Here is a 20,870-nt window from a genome sequence, read left to right on the forward strand (position 1 = left end):
TCCTCCCTCGCTGCCTCTATTTCTAATTCAATCCTCCTTCTCCAACGCTAAAAAAACCATTTTCCCATCTTCTCTAACCTCCTAAATTTTTCTTCTCTGATGTGCGCACACCGCCTGAAACTCAACAAGACTGAGCTCCTTTCCCTTCCAGGGAAGGGTTCTCCTACCCGGGACCTCACTATAAAAATTGACTACTCTGTGGTAGTCCCCGCCCGGTTGGCTAAGAAGTTGGGCGTGACGCTCAACGACCGACTGCCTTACTGCCGACGTTGCCGCGACTACCCGATCGTGCAGATTTGTGCTGCGTGACATCAGAAGGATACTTCCACTTCTAACGCAGAAGGCACCTCGGGTTCTGGCTCTAGTCATCTCGCATCTAGATTTCTGCAACTCCCTCCTGGCTGCTCTGCCTGAGAGTGCCGTCCGACCCCTGCGGCTCATTCGGAATGCAGCGGCTCGACTGGTCTTCGACCTACCCGAGTTCTCTCGCGCTACACTTACACTTGCGCTTTGATATGGCTCTTTGTAGTTTGGTTTATTTAAAGCTAATGTACTTGCACTTACGTCTTGCTGTCCGGCATTTTGTACCTTCAAGATTGAAAGCACTTAATTGGAAGTCGCTTTGGATAAACGCGTCAGCTAAGTGACCGTAATGTAAAATGACTTTTTAAAATAATTGTTTTCAACATAATATTCTGCCTTTTTTAAAACATATTCTACTATGACTTTTTTGCGACACACTATACAGTGACCTTTTTGGAGTTTTTTCAACAAACTGTACAAGGACTATTTTTAGGAATTGTTTCTACATACTATACAATGACCTTTCTGTGAGTTTATTCAACATACTATACATCTTTTGAATGCCTTTTTGACATAAAATACTGTCATTTTCATGATTTTTTAAAATTTTTTGGGAGATTTTTCAACATTCTATAGTATAACTATTTTATGACTTTTTTTCGACATACCAACTATGACCTTTTTGTGTGTTTTTTCGACATACTATACTATGACTTCATTAGACATCCTATACTATGACCTGTTTTGAAGTTTTTTTTATAAAATACTATGGTCTATGTTTGCTGGAGAATGTGTGCAATTGTATGTTTCAGGGTCTTACATTGATACCGTTCTGCTCTAAAAAGGCACTGCGGAACAAACCTTTACTAAAGGAAAATGTGAGGAAAGACTGTGTACGTACCGTAATGTGGAGACCTCCTCTATAACTTGTTTAACAAATTAGACGGGGTGTATGACTTGACCTGAAAAAAAATTGGTTATGGTTATGAAACAGCTGGAGATGTTAGATAACAAGTACAATATCTCTGGAAACATACCTTTCTTTCTCTTTGTGAAGATTTATTGACAGTGACACTCCAAATTCCCAGTTTGACATACGTCAGCGTACATATTCTGTCTTTTCCTGTTAGTACAAAGCAAAAACTAAATTTGTATGTTATACTTGTATGCAAACTGCAAAAACTACTATAAAAATACCACATAGTACATTTTGTCAAATTTAATCTTAACTGTCAAACTAATTTTTCTTGTCATCAACCTTACCCTCTCTTCAGGTTGTACTCATCGCCCCTCTACGTGTCTCCTAGCAACAGCACTGGCACCTCAGGGGTCAGGGGTCACAGAGAGGTGAGGGGGAGGACAAGACGCTCCCTGTCGGTAGACAAGCGGCGCTCCGTGGACACGTCTCTGAACAGAGCCATCAGAGCAGCTCGGCACATGAAGCGCACCTCTGGACACATGGCTCGCTCGCTGGCTACGGGAGCGCACTACCAGCAGCTCCTCACTTAGTCCTGCAGCTAGACAGGCAGCTCTACCAGCAGCTCCTCACTTAGTCCTGCAGCTAGACAGGCAGCTTTACCAGCAGCTCCTCACTTAGTCCTGCAGCTAGACAGGCAGCTTTACCAGCAGCTCCTCACTTAGTCCTGCAGCTAGACAGGCAGCTCTACCAGCAGCTCCTCACTTAGTCCTGCAGCTAGACAGGCAGCTCAGACAGCAGGGGCTGAGGGGAGGGAATGCATGACCAGGTGAATAAAAAATCTAAACTCCTTCTCTTCTTGTAACTTTTCTTTGCATCCTACATTTGGAGAAGAAGCTGATACTGGAGCTTTGTTTACGGCATTAAAAATGTTTTTATTTTATGGCAACGTTTAAGTCTCAGGTGGCAAAACATGAATTTGTTTCTTCTTCGTTTCTTGTCATGAAAAGAATTTCAAAAGATGTGCTGGCATACATTGAAATGACACTTTCTAAACTGACGTAGTACTGTAGATCAGTTTGATAACACAGTTGTTGATCATGATTTTCAAACCCATGGAGAAATTACAATAGGACAAGTTACAGCTGTCTTGATATGACAGTTGTAGTGAGGTAATACTCAGTTGTTTTGAGCTATTTATTGATAATGTGACTGTACATTAATTATGTATTTTTTTTAAATCTTTTCTAGTTTGTAGAAATGTAAGTATTTCAGTGTTTTTAGTTGCAGTATAAGTGTTTTTCCTTTCCTGATAAAGTAGCCTGCTACTCTGTAAATGAACTGCACTCCTGTTGTGACGGAGTCGGTTGTGGATAGTCGTACAAGAGACCTCCTCCGCGGATCTATTTTCTGAATGGTCAACGTCGACCAGAGATGCCGGATATCCTCAAAATTAGCTTCTATGTTGTCACAAGTTATTTTGTATGTATAAACTACACACTTTAAATTGTGCAGTTTGAGAATGAAATTTCGTACAGTATTTTTATAAGCTTGCAAGTTTAACTTAAGTTAAAGTCCAACTGTGTACTGTGACTGACCAGCTTTATGTGGATCAAACATTCACACACCAGCACTGTAAAGGCTTTTAACATAAAGAGAGAACTATACAATTGTTACAGATTATTTTATGGATTGTATTCTCACATTGAAATTGTTTTCTATGCCATAAAACTGTGAATACTGTTTTTTGTTCATATTAATTTTTTTTTTACCATTATTTTTCCAACTGTAGGTCTAAAAAATATTTTGCAGGGAATCTTTTCAGTGGTCCCAAAGGAGCCAAATAAAGGTGAAAAATAAAATTTGGTGTCTGTACTTTACTGTAAAAAAAAAAAAAAAAAAAAAACTCATTAATGTAATGGAAGCCAATTTATTAGACAGCCTTAGTACATAGGTACACATGGAAATTTTGTTTGTGCTTAAACACTCGCAAACATACAATCCCGATAAGTTAAACAGTTGTAGGACTATGCATCGCTATTATCTTTTCTCTGATAAATAATTCTGATATAAATCAATTGATTTAACAGAGTAAACCCTATACAACAGCAAATTATAATAAAAAAGAAAATGAACGCAAAGTCAAGCGTTTGCATCACAGAAAACGCATTATAGTGCAATGTACAACTTGTTTGGCCAGGAAAGAGGGAAGGGAGGAGGAAATAAAAGCCATTCACCATTGGAGGGTTTTACATTGCACCAGAGGAGGAAACAGACAAAGAAAATATATATATATATTAGTTTATTTTTCTGTGTTGACCACTAACAGCTACAGCTAAAACATCACAAACACGGCGGCTTCACAATGACATTTTTTAAAGGAAAGGTATCGCTACTTCACAGTCAGAAATATCACCAGTCAACAGTGAGACGCTAAAACAGCAACATATGGCCCATACGCAACACTACTCAGTGCACGGCCCAATTAAACATAGTTACTAACCAATGATAAGACTTAATCTGACAGAATACAATACTGAAATACAATTGGCCCTTTTTAGGATTATTCATTACATATTAGCAAGCAACGGCCTTTTCGACATTAAAACGTGGAGTTTCTCTGGAGAAAGGAAAAGGTTGTGGCAAGTAAATACTTTACAGTCTCGTTAACCGGAGGAGGGATAATTCTGGCTTTTTGCAGAACTCTCTCTTTCCAATTTCTGCCCAAACGAGCGTTTTTAAACAAATACTTCAATGAAAATGTATGTTTTGAGTATCAGACACGCGGTGGTCTAGTAGCTTGCTAATATCCCTGCAGAGGACTGTGAGGTTAGCTTGGATACATAATGGTCTCATGGCCAAAAACTCTATCAAAAACATACACACTCCTGTAGCGTAGTCGGCTTCTCCGTTCAATATTTCCATCAAAATATGTTTTTTCTTTGTCGCTAAAGTTTCCAGACAGGCCGTTGAGTATAAGGCTTCGGGAATAGTTTCAAAGAGAGTATTTCTACTTCATCGATACTCAAAACAAAGGTTTTCAGTGTAGCATTCAAGCTCGACGTCTAGGAAAAAGTGCCAACTCTGCGGGTCCCAGAACATCCACACTGGATACAAACACATAAACGGTCCACACAAGTCCAAGCATGCTACTGAATACGAACATATCAAATGGGCAAGGGGGACTCCTCTCTGATGAATATATTTATATATATATTGCATGTTGACCGACAGGTATTTTACAACATCAACCTCTCAAACTGCACATCCCTCCTCGACCCGCTTCCAATAAAACTCACACCGACAAACCCAAAGGAACAAACGAGGGAAAATATAGCATACAATATTACATTTTGGTACTTTCAGTTTTAAATGGCCTTCTGTTCTGATATTTAAACCTTTTTAAATAAGTTCATTTAGTTGCATCCATTGTAAAACATGAGAATACTTGCAACATTGTTATTCTTTGATACAACATATATTTTTTTTATCATCTAAGATGTATTTTTCTTCTCAAGCAAGATGCATACACAATGATGGGTTTTTGGGAAAAGGGGGGTAGAGGTTAAGAGGTAAAGAGGAGAGAGACGTGATTGGAGGATCTTAGCTTGTAACTTCCTCGTCTGGTTTGTTCATGGCCTTGAGCTGCTCCAGCAGGCTGGTGGGGGTGAAGATGTGGGTCGATCCTGGAGACACGCACATGCAGAAAACACACACACACACACACACACACACACAGAGCGTTAGACCTGTACGTTTGGAAGGAAACCGATGAAAAATGTGTTTTCAGCTCTTGCTATGAATGCCTACTGTAGATGAGGGCAATGTCACATAATGCTGAAAGTAAAGATAGAAGCGCTGAGCAGCCCAAAGTTAGAAAAGCGTTCAATTAGCCAACCGGTTCAAAAGGATCAAAAAGGTTGATAAACTAATTCTAAAAGGTGGGAGATAACTCAGTACTTTTACTGTCATAAACTAGCGTCTCAATGTTGCTTGTCTCCAAAATATTGATATTTTTGTGTGTCCGAAAGACTTCAAAAACTTAAAAGACCTATGTCAGCCCGTGGAGAAACATGTACTCTTTTTTTTTAACTGATCTGAAAGCGAGAGACAATCCCCAAAACTAGTAGGTATGACTAGATTCACCGGACAGACTCAAATACCTTAAATTGTCCAAATTTAAGATTTTCATTTGATTTCAAATCTCCAAGTATCTATATATCATCTCTGAGATTCAAAATGTCTGAATCTTGACTCGCCAGAGTAAAGTACCGTGTAAACATCTTCCACCTCTGACCAATACTCCTTCGCTCTACAAACACACAGCCTGATACGATCTCATGAAGCCGTGTTAAATCACATGCAGCTGAACAAGATGGAAGCACACAGATCAGCGATGGCCCCCACACAACTGTCGCAAACGAAAAACAGCAGGTGGGCTAGTAGAAGTCCTGCAACACCAGACCGGTCTACACGGCACAGGTAAACAGCTGTTCGAAAACTGTGCACATGACCGTGTGGGCCTTAAATTAAAGAGCGTGCAGAAAAATACTGCTAGAAAAAGCAACAACAAAAAAAGAGAGACAAAAGCAGATCTTCTCTACACGTCACGAAATCCCAAACCAGAGAGTTAGGTCTATCGTCTGCCATAAATATGAATGACAATGTGAAAGTCTGTAACTCTAATAACAGATGAACCGTTGTGACAGCTGAAGACACATTTCAGACATTGTAACACTTGGAAGGTGCTCGATTGGAGTAAAGCAAACTTTTTTTTGCCAAATTTGACCAATTCCATTGATTACTGCCATCTTAATTCTTTATCGTAAAAATGCCAAAGAAAACATTTGATTTACTCCTCACACCCGTCCAACATTGTCAACAGTATTTGACCTACAGTACATTGGTTTGTTTCTGTTGCAAAGCTGCATGTTTCCTCCACTTTGGTTCGATTAGTCGTTTACCTCAAACACATTCACCAGAGGTGAAACTGAACTGAACGGGAAGTGGAGGTAGATAAAAGGTAAAAACAGGAGAGAAAGAGGCAAGCCCATCTCGAGTTGGGTCGTTATGGTGATGCGGGGTTCGGAGTTGTAAGGGCTGGTGAGTGGGGGTTTAGTGTGGGCCACGGGGGGGGGGTGTGTGTGTGTGTGTGTCAACGTCGGACTGGCCTCGCCTGCTTCTCTGCTGTTCCCCAAACACGCAGCTTCGTGGGGGCCTATTGGCCTCAGAAACACAACACTATGACGTTGACCTCCAACGTCACCCAGCTATTGGACGAGGCTAGGTTTAGACCAAAATAGCATAACAAAAACAAAGACTTGTTTTAGTAGGTGATGGCCATTTTGCTCAGGAAGTGTTGAATGCAGCAGTATGAGGGGTGGGCAGCCATACTGCTTATGGTGAGTGCTGCTTACGGAGAAAACCATAAAACACTGGTGTGTAAACGATATCGCTTTAGCAGATTAGTTAGGAATGAGATGGATGCCCAGGACTGCAAGATCAATCTTCAGTGCATGAACGTGTGTTCAAAAATAGCCACGCTAATAATTTACAGAAATAAGCAATAAGGTGGTCATTGACGTTTATGCAAATAGGTATTATTTATGATCTCCGCCAAAGAGTTTTTAATGTTCCCATGTGTTTGTTTGTTAGCAGGATTTCTCAAAAAAACGGTGTTTAAACGCCAATGACATCTGGTGGAAGCCAAGCCGTAGTCTGAGGAAGAGCTGGTCAGGTTTTGGGGCAGATAGTGCCACCGTGCGGCCATTTAACAAAGCTCTAAACCTTTTGGCTTACAGCTTCTCTATCGAAGCATAGAAGACATGACCATTATTATTACCATTAACTTCTTGCAGTTTAAATAAACTGCCATAACTCCTGAATGCATTGAGCTTCCAACACATTTACAGCAGTCATGTATCTATCAACTTTGAGCTAAACCTGCACAGCTGCAAAAGTGATCATAAATGACCCAGATGCAGATTTAAAAACCTCAAAACATTTTGTGTTAATAAAAATAACTAACAAAGAAGGACTGTTCAGCCTATTTGTGTGTTCCTGAACCAACACGCTGAAAACTAACAGTCTGTTAGTGGCTGGTGTAAAGGATGAGTTTTTAAAGAGATCTTCTACGTTAGGGGAGAGGTGGATTAGTGGCAGCTGTTCAGACATATGCGGCATCTTCACTTTTTATTAAGTTGCTAAAGCATATCAGGTGGAACGATAGAAATAGAATGAGAGTAGAACAGACATTCCCATTCAGAACAACATAGCCGAATGGTCAGAGCGGCAGCCATTTTTATGTGTACCGTGGCCATCGCAAAGAACTGTGACCTTCTGTATAAACCGACTTGAGGAAAGTCACGGCCTCACTGAGGTTTATAACGAGGCGTGGAGTGGCGTCTCTAGTGCACTGCGTGTGTTGCCTTGTTAGAGAGGACTTGAGGATTGCTAGAATTAATTGCTTCATATTTCTATTAGTGAGTCCTTAAGACAACCGTTGTCGAACTATTGAGTGTGACCCACTTTAGCGACGTGTGTTCAATTGAATTACATTTTATTTATAGTCTCATATAATAGATATTATCTCTTAGAGTAGGTCTAGACCACACACTTAATAATTTACAGAGACCCAACAATTCTCCCCAAGAGCATGCATTTGTGTGTGTTATCACCAGAACAACTAACAACAACAACCGCCACTTTCTCTCCAACTGGTCAACTGACCACGGCAAACGGTTTAATGTCCATTCTGCTCTCATTCTATTTCTATGGGTGGAACATTGCTACATTCCCAGACTCTGTGTCAGCAGAGAGGCATCAGAGAGGCAGTGATAAAAAAGGGCAACTTTTTGGCCAACTAAACTGAATTTTTCTGATAGGATTATTGTGACCAGTCTACGTTGCCCTCCAAATTGCCCCGTGTGTCAGCAACCTGAAAGTATTATCGTAATAAAGGTGATCTGTTGCTAATATTCAGCACCCTCTGCGGACGAGCCGTGAGCCATGTGAGCATGTGATGGCGGGCTGAGAGAAAGTTAGAGGGCTGGGAGTCAAAAGAAGGGGAAAAACAAAAACCACACACAAGGAAGAAAGGAGAGGATCACCTCAAGGACCTGTCCGTATGAGGAAAACCCAGTAACAAATCAAAGTGATTGTCTTTGCGAAGGGTTAATTACAAAAATAATCAGACAGTAAAAACTGATAAAGATGGATCTCGGGGGTAGATTAAATCTGGGGTGAGTGTTCAACAGGCTCAAGGGGCCTTTGGGTGGGCTGCGGCGGGCGATTTAATCCACCCGGCTGAGATGATGGGAGGAGGCTGCAGGGATGGGGCCACGACCCCCCTCAGACATGGCCGCTCTTCAGCCCAGACTCTACTGGGGCTGAATCCAAACAGCCACCCTTCGGCCTGTGCGGCAACGTGCTCGGCATCGTCGTGTCGAGCCTACCTACGGCTCTGATAAGACGGGCCTTGCTTGCATTATTTTTTTATGCATATTATCTTTACTTTTTCCTTCTATACATTTCTACAGTATTATACAGACAAAGCAGAGTCCGGGTTCCTGGCACAACTTCCCCGACTTCTAAAGGTGCATGGAGAGGGAAAGAAGTCTAAAGAGGTTAGAACTCCAGCAACACTTGTAGTATATACAATCACTTTATTCTATGACCAATATTACTGTATATAATTAAATTATGAACTATTGTTTCTACGTGATGCATGTAAGCTCATCATACTTGAATGTTTCATATATTTACAAGTTTTATATTTTTATGCCTGCGATAAAAAAAAACAAAAAACAAAACTGTCATTCCTATTTCAATGAATTGTGGGTAATTAAATCAGCGATGTCTGGTCAAGTCTGATTAGAGCTGCAAAGCTTAAGTGATTAATCGATAAGTTGTCAACTATTAAATTAATCGCCAATTATTTTGATAATCGATTAATCGGTGAAAGTCATTTTTTTATGAAAACATTTTTTTATTTCTTTTAATTTTATTAAATTTAAATTCTCTGATTCAAGCTTCTTAAAGGTGCTCTAAGCGATGTTGGGTGACGGCACTTCTCGTTGACGTTCGAAGTATTTTCAAACAAAACGAGGCTAGCTCGCCCCTCTCTCCTCCTCATCCCGTCCCCTCCCCCTCCCTTCCGTGCACTAACCCCCCCCCCCCAATCCTTCTTGTCAGTTATTGGCTGGAACGCTGGAACACTGTTATGTTTGGTGGTGCAGGTCGGCACAGTTTGTTTTTGTTGGCGTTTGTGGAGCCTGAGTTGTCTACGGAGACCGCGTTTTTTTTACAGTGTGATCAGGGGACAGGCAGCTCACGGATAGCGAGGAGAGGTTTGCTGTATGTGACAAAAAATATTACATCGCATAGAGCACCTTTAAAAGTGAATATTTTCTAATTTCTTCACTCCTCTATGACTATTCGGGTAGTGGATAAAATAAGACAATTGAAGACGTCATCTTGGGCTTTGGGAAACACCGATCAACATGTCTCACCATTTTCTGACATTTTATAAAAAACTAATCGATTAATTTAGAAAATAATCGACTGATTAATCCACAATAAACAATCGTCAGTTCCAGCACTAGTCTGCACCCGGAGTATCCTGGGGTGGGGTGGAATTCAGACATTTGGATTCAGCCTTCCTGTGGGGTCAACAGATAGGCTACAGTATACTGGGACTAGAGCCTGATGGAGCGGTCCATGCAGTGAGGAAAGGTCGGGGGGTGCCCATCTCTGAGGGACACGGGGAGGAGGAGGAGGGTGGAGTTACATAAAACAAGGAGGAGGAACAAGTAGGAAGCCCTTGTGCTGCGAAGGTTCAGAAAGGGCTTCTTTGTGCGGCTGCCTTTACTTTTTTCAGTGTGATTTCTCTCTCCCTCCCTCCCAATCTGTCTCTGCCTCACTCGGGTGTGGGTTCTGCGTCCTCAAAGGACACCCTAGTGGACTCTCGGAAGTCGGGGTGCTGCAGGTCCGATAAGAATTTGGTGGGGGTGAGCATGTGGGTGGCACCTGTGGAGGAACAGAGGCGGCTTCACCACTCGTCTCTCAGCACATGCCACGGCCCCTCCCCCACTCGCTCCAGAAACAAAAGGGTTAAAAACAAGCAACCTGTACACACACGCACGCACGCACACACACACTCGCCAAGGTTGTACAGACATAAAAGACACATACACACACACACACACAGACAGACAGACACACACACACTCGCCATGTTGTACAGACATAAAAGACACATACACACACACAGACCGACGCATACACACACTCGCCATGTTGTACAGACATAAAAGACACAAACACACACAGAGACAGACAGACAGACACACACACACACAGACTCGCCATGTTGTACAGACATTAAACACGAATAGTCACAGAAAAAGACATGGCATAGCTGCAATTTAAAGACAACAGTTGTTTGTAAAGACAACAGCTGAAGCAGAGCACAACAGGAACTAACAAGACACTTTCCCATTTAGAACACAAAGCTTTAAGACACATAAACAGTACACAGGGGCATAACATAAAGGGCTACTTTAACATAACACATTGCACACAATAGGCAGGTTGTAGCGACTATCTGCTGCTAGACCTTCCACATACTTTACACAGTCTTAAACTGCTTCAGTGGGACTGTGATTGTTGTGGGATTTGGGATTGGCTTCTGTTTGCAAAACCTCAACTTCAGTTCCTGTTGTTTAATGTTTAAAAAGGAAAGCTTTTATATTCATAGATGCCTCAATAAATGTCAACCCAGAATATCAAACCATATTTAATATCGTACTGATTATTTTTATTTATTAAGTTTAGCTTGCCAATGGGTTGAGATAGCGCAGGATTGTCAGTTGTCGTTTTTTTCTAAAAAACTGAACTTTTTTTTATAATTGTCTTACTGCTTGCTTCAACAAAGTGCAACTTAATTCCAGAAAGTCATTCTTAAAAACTGGCATTACAGCAGCAAAAGGTCAATTCGTTTTACCCCATGCTTTGAGAAAAAAAAAAAACGTAGAGTGATATAAGGTCAAATGTGTCATACAGTAAAGAGCTTTATCTTTTTTTTTATGCACTGAACTTTTAGCTGTGTCCGGGTTCAGAAGCTTTGTTCTTCTGTGCCCCGCCGAGGACTGAAGGCCCGACGGAACCTGCAGCTGCTGGTCAAACCTCACACAGTGCTCTGAAGATGCTTCTAAGGATGTGGCCGCTGCAGCTTTTATCAGCTATCACACTTTCTATAAAACCTGTTTCCACTTATAGACCCGGATGAAAAGAAGTGATTCGCTGCCCGTGTCAGGTTGAAGATTTCAAGTCTGTTTCTGCATCACTGATAGTTGTGGTCGGCTGTGATCCTGAAGTAGACCTGTACATCACTGCAGCAAGGTAAGAAGTTAAACCACTGGCGGTGTTGAGCTACTCTTTAAGGTTGTCGTGGGTGTATCTTTGCGTGGCCACATCTGAAACCTAAAAATATAAATACTTGTTCTTGCTCTCGGCCTGCTCCCACTGGCCCCTCCTGTTGCACTACTCACCAATGATGGCCTCCCACTTCCCATTGGCCTGCGTGACCTCGTAGGCGCAGCGCATCTCGCTGAAGGACGCGCCTCCGATGATGAAGACCATGACGCGGGGCCCAGTGCGGTACTCTCCGGGTGTCTTATTCTTGTGCCAGTGGCCGTACCGAGCACTGCCAGAGCAGAAGGAAAAACAAGGTCATGTTATTTTCAGTTACGTATAGCTCGTTTTGTCCTTATCTTGGCATCCCCATATTCTTTCCCCCAGCCTCTCAGAACAGTATTTTGTGAATTGAGAATTATTTCCAAAATATGGATGATGTTTCATGGACACAAATATGTCAATTTTGTGTCCATCCAAAGTAATCATTTGTAGGGACAAACAATGCTGTCATCTCCACATTTTAAGCTAGTTTAAGTGAAATGCCAAATGGGGGAAAAAAAAGTCATTTCATTGTCCAGCTGATCTAAATAAGATGCGACAATAATCTGAGATAATTAAAATGTACACTAAAAGTGTCCCTAAGTCATCTAAGTTGCCCTGCGTTGACAGGGTAACTTCCAGGGTAACTTGTGTTTCTCAGGCCCCGTTTCCTTTCAGGCTACAGGAAGCTCTGCAGCCTGCAGAAGCTGCTCAAGGGAAAATATCAATAATTTTTATGTATGATGATTCCCCGGTGACAAGGAAAAAAATGCTACAACTGAACATTAATAAACGCTAAGGCAGAAAAGTACAGTGCTCTTGGTAAAATTAAGCTTATAAAAGTTGATGAAGATAGCTGGTATCTAGATGTCATACTCTTTGATTCAAAGGTTCTGTACTCGACATTCAGAACATTAATATAGCAGCAAACAACTATTTGCTCTGTAAAGATATAGTGGAGTAATAGTGTCCTGAGCAGAAAAGAAGTTACACTCCCTCTGTGTGTGTCTGTTCTTTGTTTTGATAGCCCGTCTGGCTGCGTGCATGTTAGTGCATGTGGCCGTGAAAAAACATGGCTTTTTCATGTATTTGGGAATGGTCTGTGAAAGCCAAATAAGGCAATCTCAGTCTGCTGTCTTTTCAGTATTTCGAGTACAGCCCCTTAAAGTGTTAATATTCTACATTTATGATTTAAATTACAAATAGAATGCCAAGTGGTATCAAGAAATTAACGCAGCATTTCTAATTCTTATACTCTTATGTTAAACCACCAATATTATGGAAGGATGGTGAGGCAAAATATAAATATAAAAATACTGATTATAGACACTTTGAGTTGGGAACTGAAACCAAATTTTTACATTACATACATGAGATCACACTTCAACATTAGAGGTTTCATCTGCATCTGCGTAGCTTTCCTTTGACTCAGCCACATGTATCCCAACATGATCCTCAGGTCTGGGTGTGTCTGTACGTGTGGGGGAGGGACGGCTAATGAGGCCGATCAGTTTGTAACAGGAGAGGATTTGATGCGTGTAAGGTGTAAGGATCAGTGGGGCTTCGTTCCTCCCCCTCATAGACTAACGCACATGCACACGCGACACACACACACACACACACACACACACACACACACACGTGCAAATGTAGTTGGACACATTGATGTCTTGTAATCAGGTCAATATCTATTTTTTGAGGAAGACATTTCAGCTGTGTCTTAGATTCGTCTTAAAAAATGTTTTACCCAGTGTTGATGTCATGTAAATTTGGCTGATTTTGCATTCTTTATGACTGCGGATCATTTCAAAACATGCAAAGTCATTGGTTTCAAAGCTCTCAATTTTTTCTCAAGTATTGACCCACTAGACTCATCTCCCTTCCCAAATTACTATTGATCTTATACCACCATTTCTGTCTTTGTAATTTACCATGCAATGAGAGGCCAAACTGCATGTCAGAATGTAGGCTGAACGTATCTGGCTCTGAAAAAAAGAGCAACACTGCATTCTATTTATCTACAAAGCCTTGCTTAAAAAAACTACCTGTATATTTAACGAGCTTGCTGAATTTTAAGTTGTGTCACTATGGCAATCGTACTAATAATTACTTGGTCCTAAATATTCCATATGTTAGGACAGAAATAGCCAAAATGCATTTGAGTATTATGCTCCATCTGAATGAAATAACCTGCAGATCCCGTTGAAACTGAACAGCCTGATTCCATTTAATCACTCTAAATGCCTTCTTCATGAGCCCATGCATTCTGAACGTGCATGTGCACTTTCCGTCTTTAATGATTACTGTGCAATTTTATATGTATTGTAATTTATTATGTATATGTGATCAGAGCGTCATTGGAAAAGAGAGCTTGCTCTCAGCTGGCTCTCCCTGAATAATTAAAGGTGATATATATTTGTGTATATATACACCAGTGTTTCTGCTGCAACTGGTGATGTAATAAATTGATTCTGATGAAAAGCAGAAAAAAATATTTTTTGTCCATCTTTTCTTATCAGCCCGGTTGCTTTTTCCTCGATACAAGTCTCTCCATCCCCCCACAATGCACCTTGTTTATATACATGCATGTGTGTGTGTACCTGACTGCAGTGGTGCTGAAGGAGGCGGAGGAGCGGGTGGAGATGTAGGGGTAGTGCTTGGTATCCAGCTTATCTTCAATAGCATCCTGCAGGAGGACAAAAAGACAAAGCAGATCTCTGTCAGCAATATTGTCTGCCTTAAACACACACACACACACACACACACACACACACACACACCCACACACACACACACACACACACACACACACACACACACACACACACACTTCAACAGGGGCTTCACAGTTGTGTCACATCTCTTAGCAACTATGTGTGGCTCCATCATGGACGTCCATTGGAGAATTGGCTTAGCACAAATAAGGGGCTATATATAGTTGATGACAACCAGGCTGTAAAAACAGATGTTTGAAGAAGGTTGTTGTGGGTGTACATGGACTAAAAAGTAGATAATTTGGCTCAGATTCATTCATCGGTTTGTTTTTGGACCCTTTAATTTAGGTTTGCTTGAACGGAAGATTAAATAAAGCCGCCTTTGTCTTGAAAAACACGCAAACACACCTCCATGATGTCCTTGACCAGTGGTGTCCAGCGGGACAGCTGATACGTCTGCTCGCTCACACGCTCCTTCCTGTCCAGCTTCTTTCCTCGGCGCAGGGTGGACTAGTGACGAAAAGAAGAGACGAGGAGGTGAGAGAGAAAAAGAGCACCGAATTTCTTTCACCCTGTTTGAAGATGAAAAAAACAAAGAAGACCAGCACCCAGGGAGGATCTTACATCTGTGACGATGGGGACGCCCAGGTGAGCCATGTTGGTGATGATCTCACTGTCCTCAGGGGGGATCTGAGCGTGTTGGATCAGCTTGTTCAGGTTCTCCTCCGTAATGCCTGAAAACACACACAGACACACACACAGACACGTCAAACTATATCTTATAAAATTGTCTGTTTGCATTTAATATGTTCAGCTTGTTCTGGGATAAAGGGGAATTCATGTTTTTGTAACTTGAGTGCAACAATCAAATCCTTTTATTAAAACTTAAAACTGACACTATATTTCCTGTGTGCTGCCTACATATACCAGCTTTATATAGTTGTGCAGAACTGTCAGGTTATGTCTGACATGAGGGGGTATCTGGTTTTTACAGGCTCCCTTTCAGTCCTGTTTCTGTATCTGTATCATGTGAATGGACTCATTTTACAGACTTGTAGTGAAATAGTTACCGTAAGTTAATTTTTTCTTTAGCTAGTAGATATTAATGAGTGATGAAGCCACACCAGTAGCGATGTGGCTCCTATTGTACTGCAGGTGATTGTTTTTTTGGGACAGATAGCAGCACAGTGTTTATGAAGGTTTAGATTGGATTTCTTCTATCTCGCCTGCAGTCTCCTCCTTACCATTCTTGAGGAAAATGTAGAGCAGGATGATGCGGATCTTGTCATACGTGGTGACGTTGGCATCCAGCAGGATGGGCACGATGGCCCTCATGGGGTCTTTGATTTTCTCTCCCTCAGCATCTGTGCCCATAGCCAGATCCTGCAACACACAACTCAGGTATCAATTCATTTAAAAGGACAGTTTTTCCTTTTAAATGCTCATTTAAAACCCTCACATAAACATTTTCAGGGATTGTAAAGCCATTTTAAATATTGAAAAGCAATTACTGAGGATTTCAGAAACCATTGTGTAATTTATCTATGTGCAAGGAACTTACACTGTATGAAAAATGTCAACTTGATCATCGTTTCTAACTTGATCAGTTAGCACTATTCACTACACTCAACTCTTCTTTATCTGTTTTCTTTCCTCTCATCTCCTCTTCTCTCCTCATTTCCTTCTATCCACTGTTCTTGTTTTTTCCCCCCCGTTTCTCCCCGCTTGTTCTTTACATTTATCGTTTCCTCTCTTATCCTCTACCTTCCTCTCCTGGCTGCCCTCTCACCTGTTCCACACGGCACAGCTTGTCCACTGTTCCCTGGTAATGCTTCATGCAGTCCTCAGCCAGCTGCAGATGAGTGGAGTACTGGAAAACACAAAACATACCAGGTCAGCAGCATACACAAAAACACAAAACCCACAAACACAAAAAAACAGCAACACATATACAAAAATATACAATACTTACGCATACGCATACACACACACACACACACACACACACACACACACACACACACACACACACACACACACACACACACACACACACACCTTGCTGAGCTCCTTCTGGTACTGAGGCATCTTCTTCAGCATCTGGGACAGATCCCTCATTGTGGTCTGTTGAAACAAAAGCAAAAGAGTGCGATATCAGGATGTGAGAGTGATATAGATCTTTTTTATCTAACTCTTAGCAGGACAGTGGATAAGCTTCTTTCACAAAATGTACAACTATTCCTTTAAAATGTGAAGTAGATCTCTTCACATAAAAGTTAGTGAACACACCATGCACCAAATATACCTTTTTTTCAGGAGGAGGAGAAGAATTAAAGACATCTTCCACCATGCTGAGTAACACTATAGGACCGAAATCTTGACAATACCGTATGTTCAGACTGTGTAAATCAACACTTCCTCTTTACCTTCTCCCCAGTGTTCATCCTCTTGCTGGCAGAAAATTCCTTCAGCTGGCGCGTCACTTCCCTAATGGCGAGACACAAACAGGCAAGGAGAAGCGGTAAGACGAGAGAGAAAAGCTGTTATATCGAATAAGTCAGTATCCAAAGCTTTATATAAAGTAGGAAGGAAAGTACTCACTGGGACACCTCAGCTATGTGTTTGTGTCTCAGGCTCACCCACAGGTCATCGTCTTCGTGCAGCAGAACCTCCTTCTCACGGGAGTCTCCGATGCCACTGGTCTCATACCTGAAGAAAAGAGACACAGGTCCTGACTGAAAGACGCACGTTCTGGCTGCTGCAGCTTTAACCTAGACCTTAATACAAATGGAAACACTGCCCTCTAACGTGATCATGTTGGTCATTTGTGTTTTTCCTACTTGTAGACGTCGTTTTCGATGGGCAGCAGGTCGTAGCCCATGGCCTGGAAGGTGAGCTCATGCAGGACAGGAGAGACGGGGTCAAACGCCCTGTCCAGGATGATCAGCTGTGAGCGAGCCTTATCTGGACCCTACAAACAGATACAGGAATGAAAGGAGCAATATGATAAGCAAACACATATGAGGTTATACATACAGTATGATCATTTTGAAGTGGATTTAAAAGTAATGTAGAATTCAACTGTGCGACTAACTATTTACATACATATGAGACAAAAACAAAACAAATCATTAGCAGGAATACAGGGGGACAAAAACAATGTATCGTCCTGAACCCACCTCTCCCATAGTTGGGTCATCAGCCTTGTAGGCGTCCAGTTTGTCCTGAACCAGCTGGGCCAGGGTGGCGTTGTCCTTGTACTCACTGACAGAATGACACATAGTAAGATGGGTGGGTGAGTGGGTGGTCAGAGGGACAGATAATTGAAAGCATGTGGAAGGAGACAGACAGACAGGAAGTCAGATAAAAGCGAAAAGAAGTGAGAGACAGACACAAAGACAGATGTCCAAGCAAAACAGAGGAGACAAAACAAAAAGAAAATACAGAGGAAAACATTAATACAATATTTTCAGGAAAAATTACATTTTGAGAGCATTTGAGACAGAAATGTGTACAACAGCTCTGGTGAAAAAAGTCCTCTCCGCTCAAAGACGCGTCTTTCTTATCGTTACTTCACTTGGATGCTTAGGCTTCACTGTGCACATCAAACAGAGTTTGATATCGGTTTTTACACTAATCATCTGAACGGAGAAAGTTTCTTTGTATATTAAAGGAACACGCCGACTTATTGAGCGGGCGGAGTGATTAGCGCAACACCTGAAAAGCACCATTGTTACTCTCTGCTCCTCACCACGGGGCTTCTCAGGTGCTGCGAGCAAATCACTCCACCCAAGTAGCAGAAGTAGCAGTGCTTCGCCTTCTGAGAATATAGTTCCCAGTTTGTATGCGGTTAGAAGACGGCTGTGTCTCATGTGACCTTGTTATTTGTACACGCTGTGACTCTACAAATCACAACATGTAAATAGGAACATGTTGGCGTTATTTTGTTACTTATTGGGAGCAGTAGGCTAGTTGGAGCCGGTTACCTCCAGGATCTGTGCTATGCTAGGCTAGCGGTGGGTGCGCCAGACAGAGTTACGACACGCACGGAGATGAGAAGGGTATGCATGGACTTATCTAACTCTGGGGGATACAGTGAATAAGACAAAGTCCCAATAAGTCGGCGTGTTCCTTTAAAGCGCCCATATTATGCTCATTTTCAGGTTCATAATTGTATTTTAAGGTTGTACCAGAATAGGTTTACATGGTTTAATTTTCAAAAAACACCATATTTTTGTTGTACTGCACAGCTCTCTCTCTCACTGCTGTAGATCCTCTTTTCACCTGGTTTCTGTTTTAGCTACAGAGTGAGACCTCTTTTCATCTTCTTCTTCTGTACTATCTTTGATTGCTCTTGCACATGCGCAGTAGCTCAGATGTAGATCATGTCAGCTAGCTAGCTCCATAGAAGTAAAAGAAAGGCTGTTTCTCCAACTTCAGTCAGTTACAAGGCAGGATTAGCTGGGAGACTTCTAAATAAGGGCGCACATGTAAGTAGTTCTTTTGTAGATTATGGTGAACTTGTGTGTGTTGTAGCAGTGCTTTGCTATTGAGAACGAGGTAGCATGCTAGCGTTAGCATGCTAACGCTACGAGCTAACGGTTGCGGTTAGCCAGCTTGTTTTGGCTTGTGACGTCACAAGCCGTGCAGATTTTGAACAACTCACCCTGAGACTGAAGGCAGGACACATTCAAAAACCGTATCTCACTCATAACAGCATGGATGGATTTTTTTCAAAGTTTGTATGCGTGTGGAAGCACCAGAGACACAAAATAACACCCCAAATCCCAGAAAAAGTGATTTTTTCATAATATGGGCACTTTAGCATATTCATAGATTCCAACAAATAAACAAAAAGAGTTTATTTTATCTTTTAAGAGTTTCAAAAAGACCAAATCAGAAACAATTTATTATTCCAATCAGGGTATTTTTATATGTGCTACAGTATGTCTGGAGGGGATCTTTTATATTTCTGTTTTTAGTAGCTCTTAACGAATACCATTTGCCCCTCAAGCCCTCGACCATCGCAGGTCAGAGGTCTGAGAGCGGACAGAGAGGGCTGACCAGTGTAGATGTTTTTGTGACCGCAGAGATAACAGGAAGAGCATACTTGGATATCATAGATAAGGTAGACACAATAATAGATTACACATCTGTAGTTTTTTGAGTGTTAACAAATTAGTTAGCCATCTGGGAGACTAAAAAGCTACTCCAACTTCAACTTAAGAGATCTCCTAAACTTGTTTATGAGAAGAAATGTGATAAATAGCTGTTGTTCCTTACTTTTTAGGAGCAAAAGTGTGATGTTTTGAAAATGTAATTCAAGTCACTCCTAGCAGGAACCAACATCCTCAGTATATCACCCATGGTTAGCTTTAACACCTCTCGCACCAATAAGCTATTTCCTTGACTGCTAAAATGCCTGTTGTTTTGGAAACCAGCCTGTACCCACAGCTGCCTCCGTTTCTGAGGGTGCTGCTCACCCTCGGTATCTGACAGCAGGGTATTCCTTCAGGGTGGCACAGAGCGTGGCCAGCTGATCAGCCAGCCTCTCCATCACCGGATTCTTCAGCTGGGTCTTATGGGGACTGTAGAAACTGTGGAAGGCATCTGGATTGTCCAGAGAGTATACCTACACACACACACACACACACACACACACACACACACACACACACACACACACACACACACACACACACACACACACACACACACACACACACACACACACACACACAACTTAAACTTTGTTTCAGCAACAACACTTTCTTGCCTTTCCATTTTCGTTGATTTAAACTTTTCCATCTTCCTACACTTTTCTAATGTAATGTGCGCAGGAACAGTTTTCGCGATGTAAAGGCTGATTATTGATGTAAAAGCTGATGTGATCATGACGACAGATTATCATGGAGAATGTGAACTGTTCTGTGTAAAATACAGCAGGTCACCGTGGACAAGCAGCAAGATAACAAGATAACAACAAGATAACAAGAAACGAGCTGGAGGTGTTATAATATCAGACATAGCAGATTAACATATTCTCTCCTCTTCGGTTATCTCCTTTCTGTTGTTCATCCTCTAAAGTCTCACTCCTTTAATCTCTTCTCCTTTGTCTCTTCTTCTACCTCATTTCCTTATTTCCTCTCCTTTTGCTTATCTCCTCTCTTCTGTCATTGCCTTGTTCCTCCACTGCATATCCTCTCTTTCCTCTTCTCTTTCCTCTCCTGCCGTTTCCTCTCCTCCCTTCTTTTCTCCTTTAATGTCCTTGCTTCCTTCTCTCTTTCCTCTCATCTCTAAACCCTTTTTCCTCTGTCCCCTTTCCTATCCTACTGTTTCCTTGTTTAATCTCCTCCGTCCAATCTCTTTTCGTCCTCTCATGTCATCCTCATTTCATTTTTCCTCACGTCTCCCATTCTCTTTCTGTGCCTTCTCTCTTCTCATCTTCTCTACTTTCCTCTTCTCTCTCCTCTCCTGCATCA

At 41.7% G+C, this 20,870-nt stretch overlaps 2 protein-coding genes across 8 annotated transcripts in view; one reads left to right on the forward strand and one right to left on the reverse strand.

Moving 5' to 3' along the window:
* Positions 1-3,081, forward strand: part of akna (AT-hook transcription factor) — a 64,043-nt gene extending 60,962 nt beyond the window's left edge. For all 5 annotated transcript variants that reach the window (XM_039780578.1, XM_039780576.1, XM_039780577.1 and 2 more), the window contains one exon: positions 1,578-3,081. In XM_039780578.1, coding sequence (XP_039636512.1) covers positions 1,578-1,812 — 235 coding nt within the window. In that variant the 3' untranslated portion in view covers positions 1,813-3,081. The remainder of the gene's footprint in view (positions 1-1,577) is intronic.
* Positions 3,082-3,135: 54 nt separating this feature from the next.
* The window catches only part of stxbp1a (syntaxin binding protein 1a), an 84,501-nt gene continuing 66,766 nt past the window's right edge, over positions 3,136-20,870 (reverse strand). For 2 of the 3 annotated variants that reach the window (XM_039780586.1, XM_039780584.1), the window contains exons 7-20: positions 19,872-20,020; positions 17,568-17,652; positions 17,229-17,359; positions 16,990-17,097; positions 16,815-16,875; positions 16,447-16,512; positions 16,178-16,258; positions 15,633-15,771; positions 15,013-15,122; positions 14,797-14,898; positions 14,275-14,360; positions 11,770-11,924; positions 10,089-10,246; positions 3,136-4,905 (exon numbers count right to left, since the gene is read on the reverse strand). In XM_039780586.1, coding sequence (XP_039636520.1) covers positions 10,137-10,246; positions 11,770-11,924; positions 14,275-14,360; positions 14,797-14,898; positions 15,013-15,122; positions 15,633-15,771; positions 16,178-16,258; positions 16,447-16,512; positions 16,815-16,875; positions 16,990-17,097; positions 17,229-17,359; positions 17,568-17,652; positions 19,872-20,020 — 1,383 coding nt within the window. In that variant the 3' untranslated portion in view covers positions 3,136-4,905; positions 10,089-10,136. The remainder of the gene's footprint in view (positions 4,906-10,088; positions 10,247-11,769; positions 11,925-14,274; positions 14,361-14,796; positions 14,899-15,012; positions 15,123-15,632; positions 15,772-16,177; positions 16,259-16,446; positions 16,513-16,814; positions 16,876-16,989; positions 17,098-17,228; positions 17,360-17,567; positions 17,653-19,871; positions 20,021-20,870) is intronic. The other variant, XM_039780585.1, reaches the window with a different exon arrangement.

Source organism: Perca fluviatilis, chromosome 17, assembly GCF_010015445.1.
Source record: "Perca fluviatilis chromosome 17, GENO_Pfluv_1.0, whole genome shotgun sequence".
NCBI classification, from domain to species: domain Eukaryota; kingdom Metazoa; phylum Chordata; class Actinopteri; order Perciformes; family Percidae; genus Perca; species Perca fluviatilis.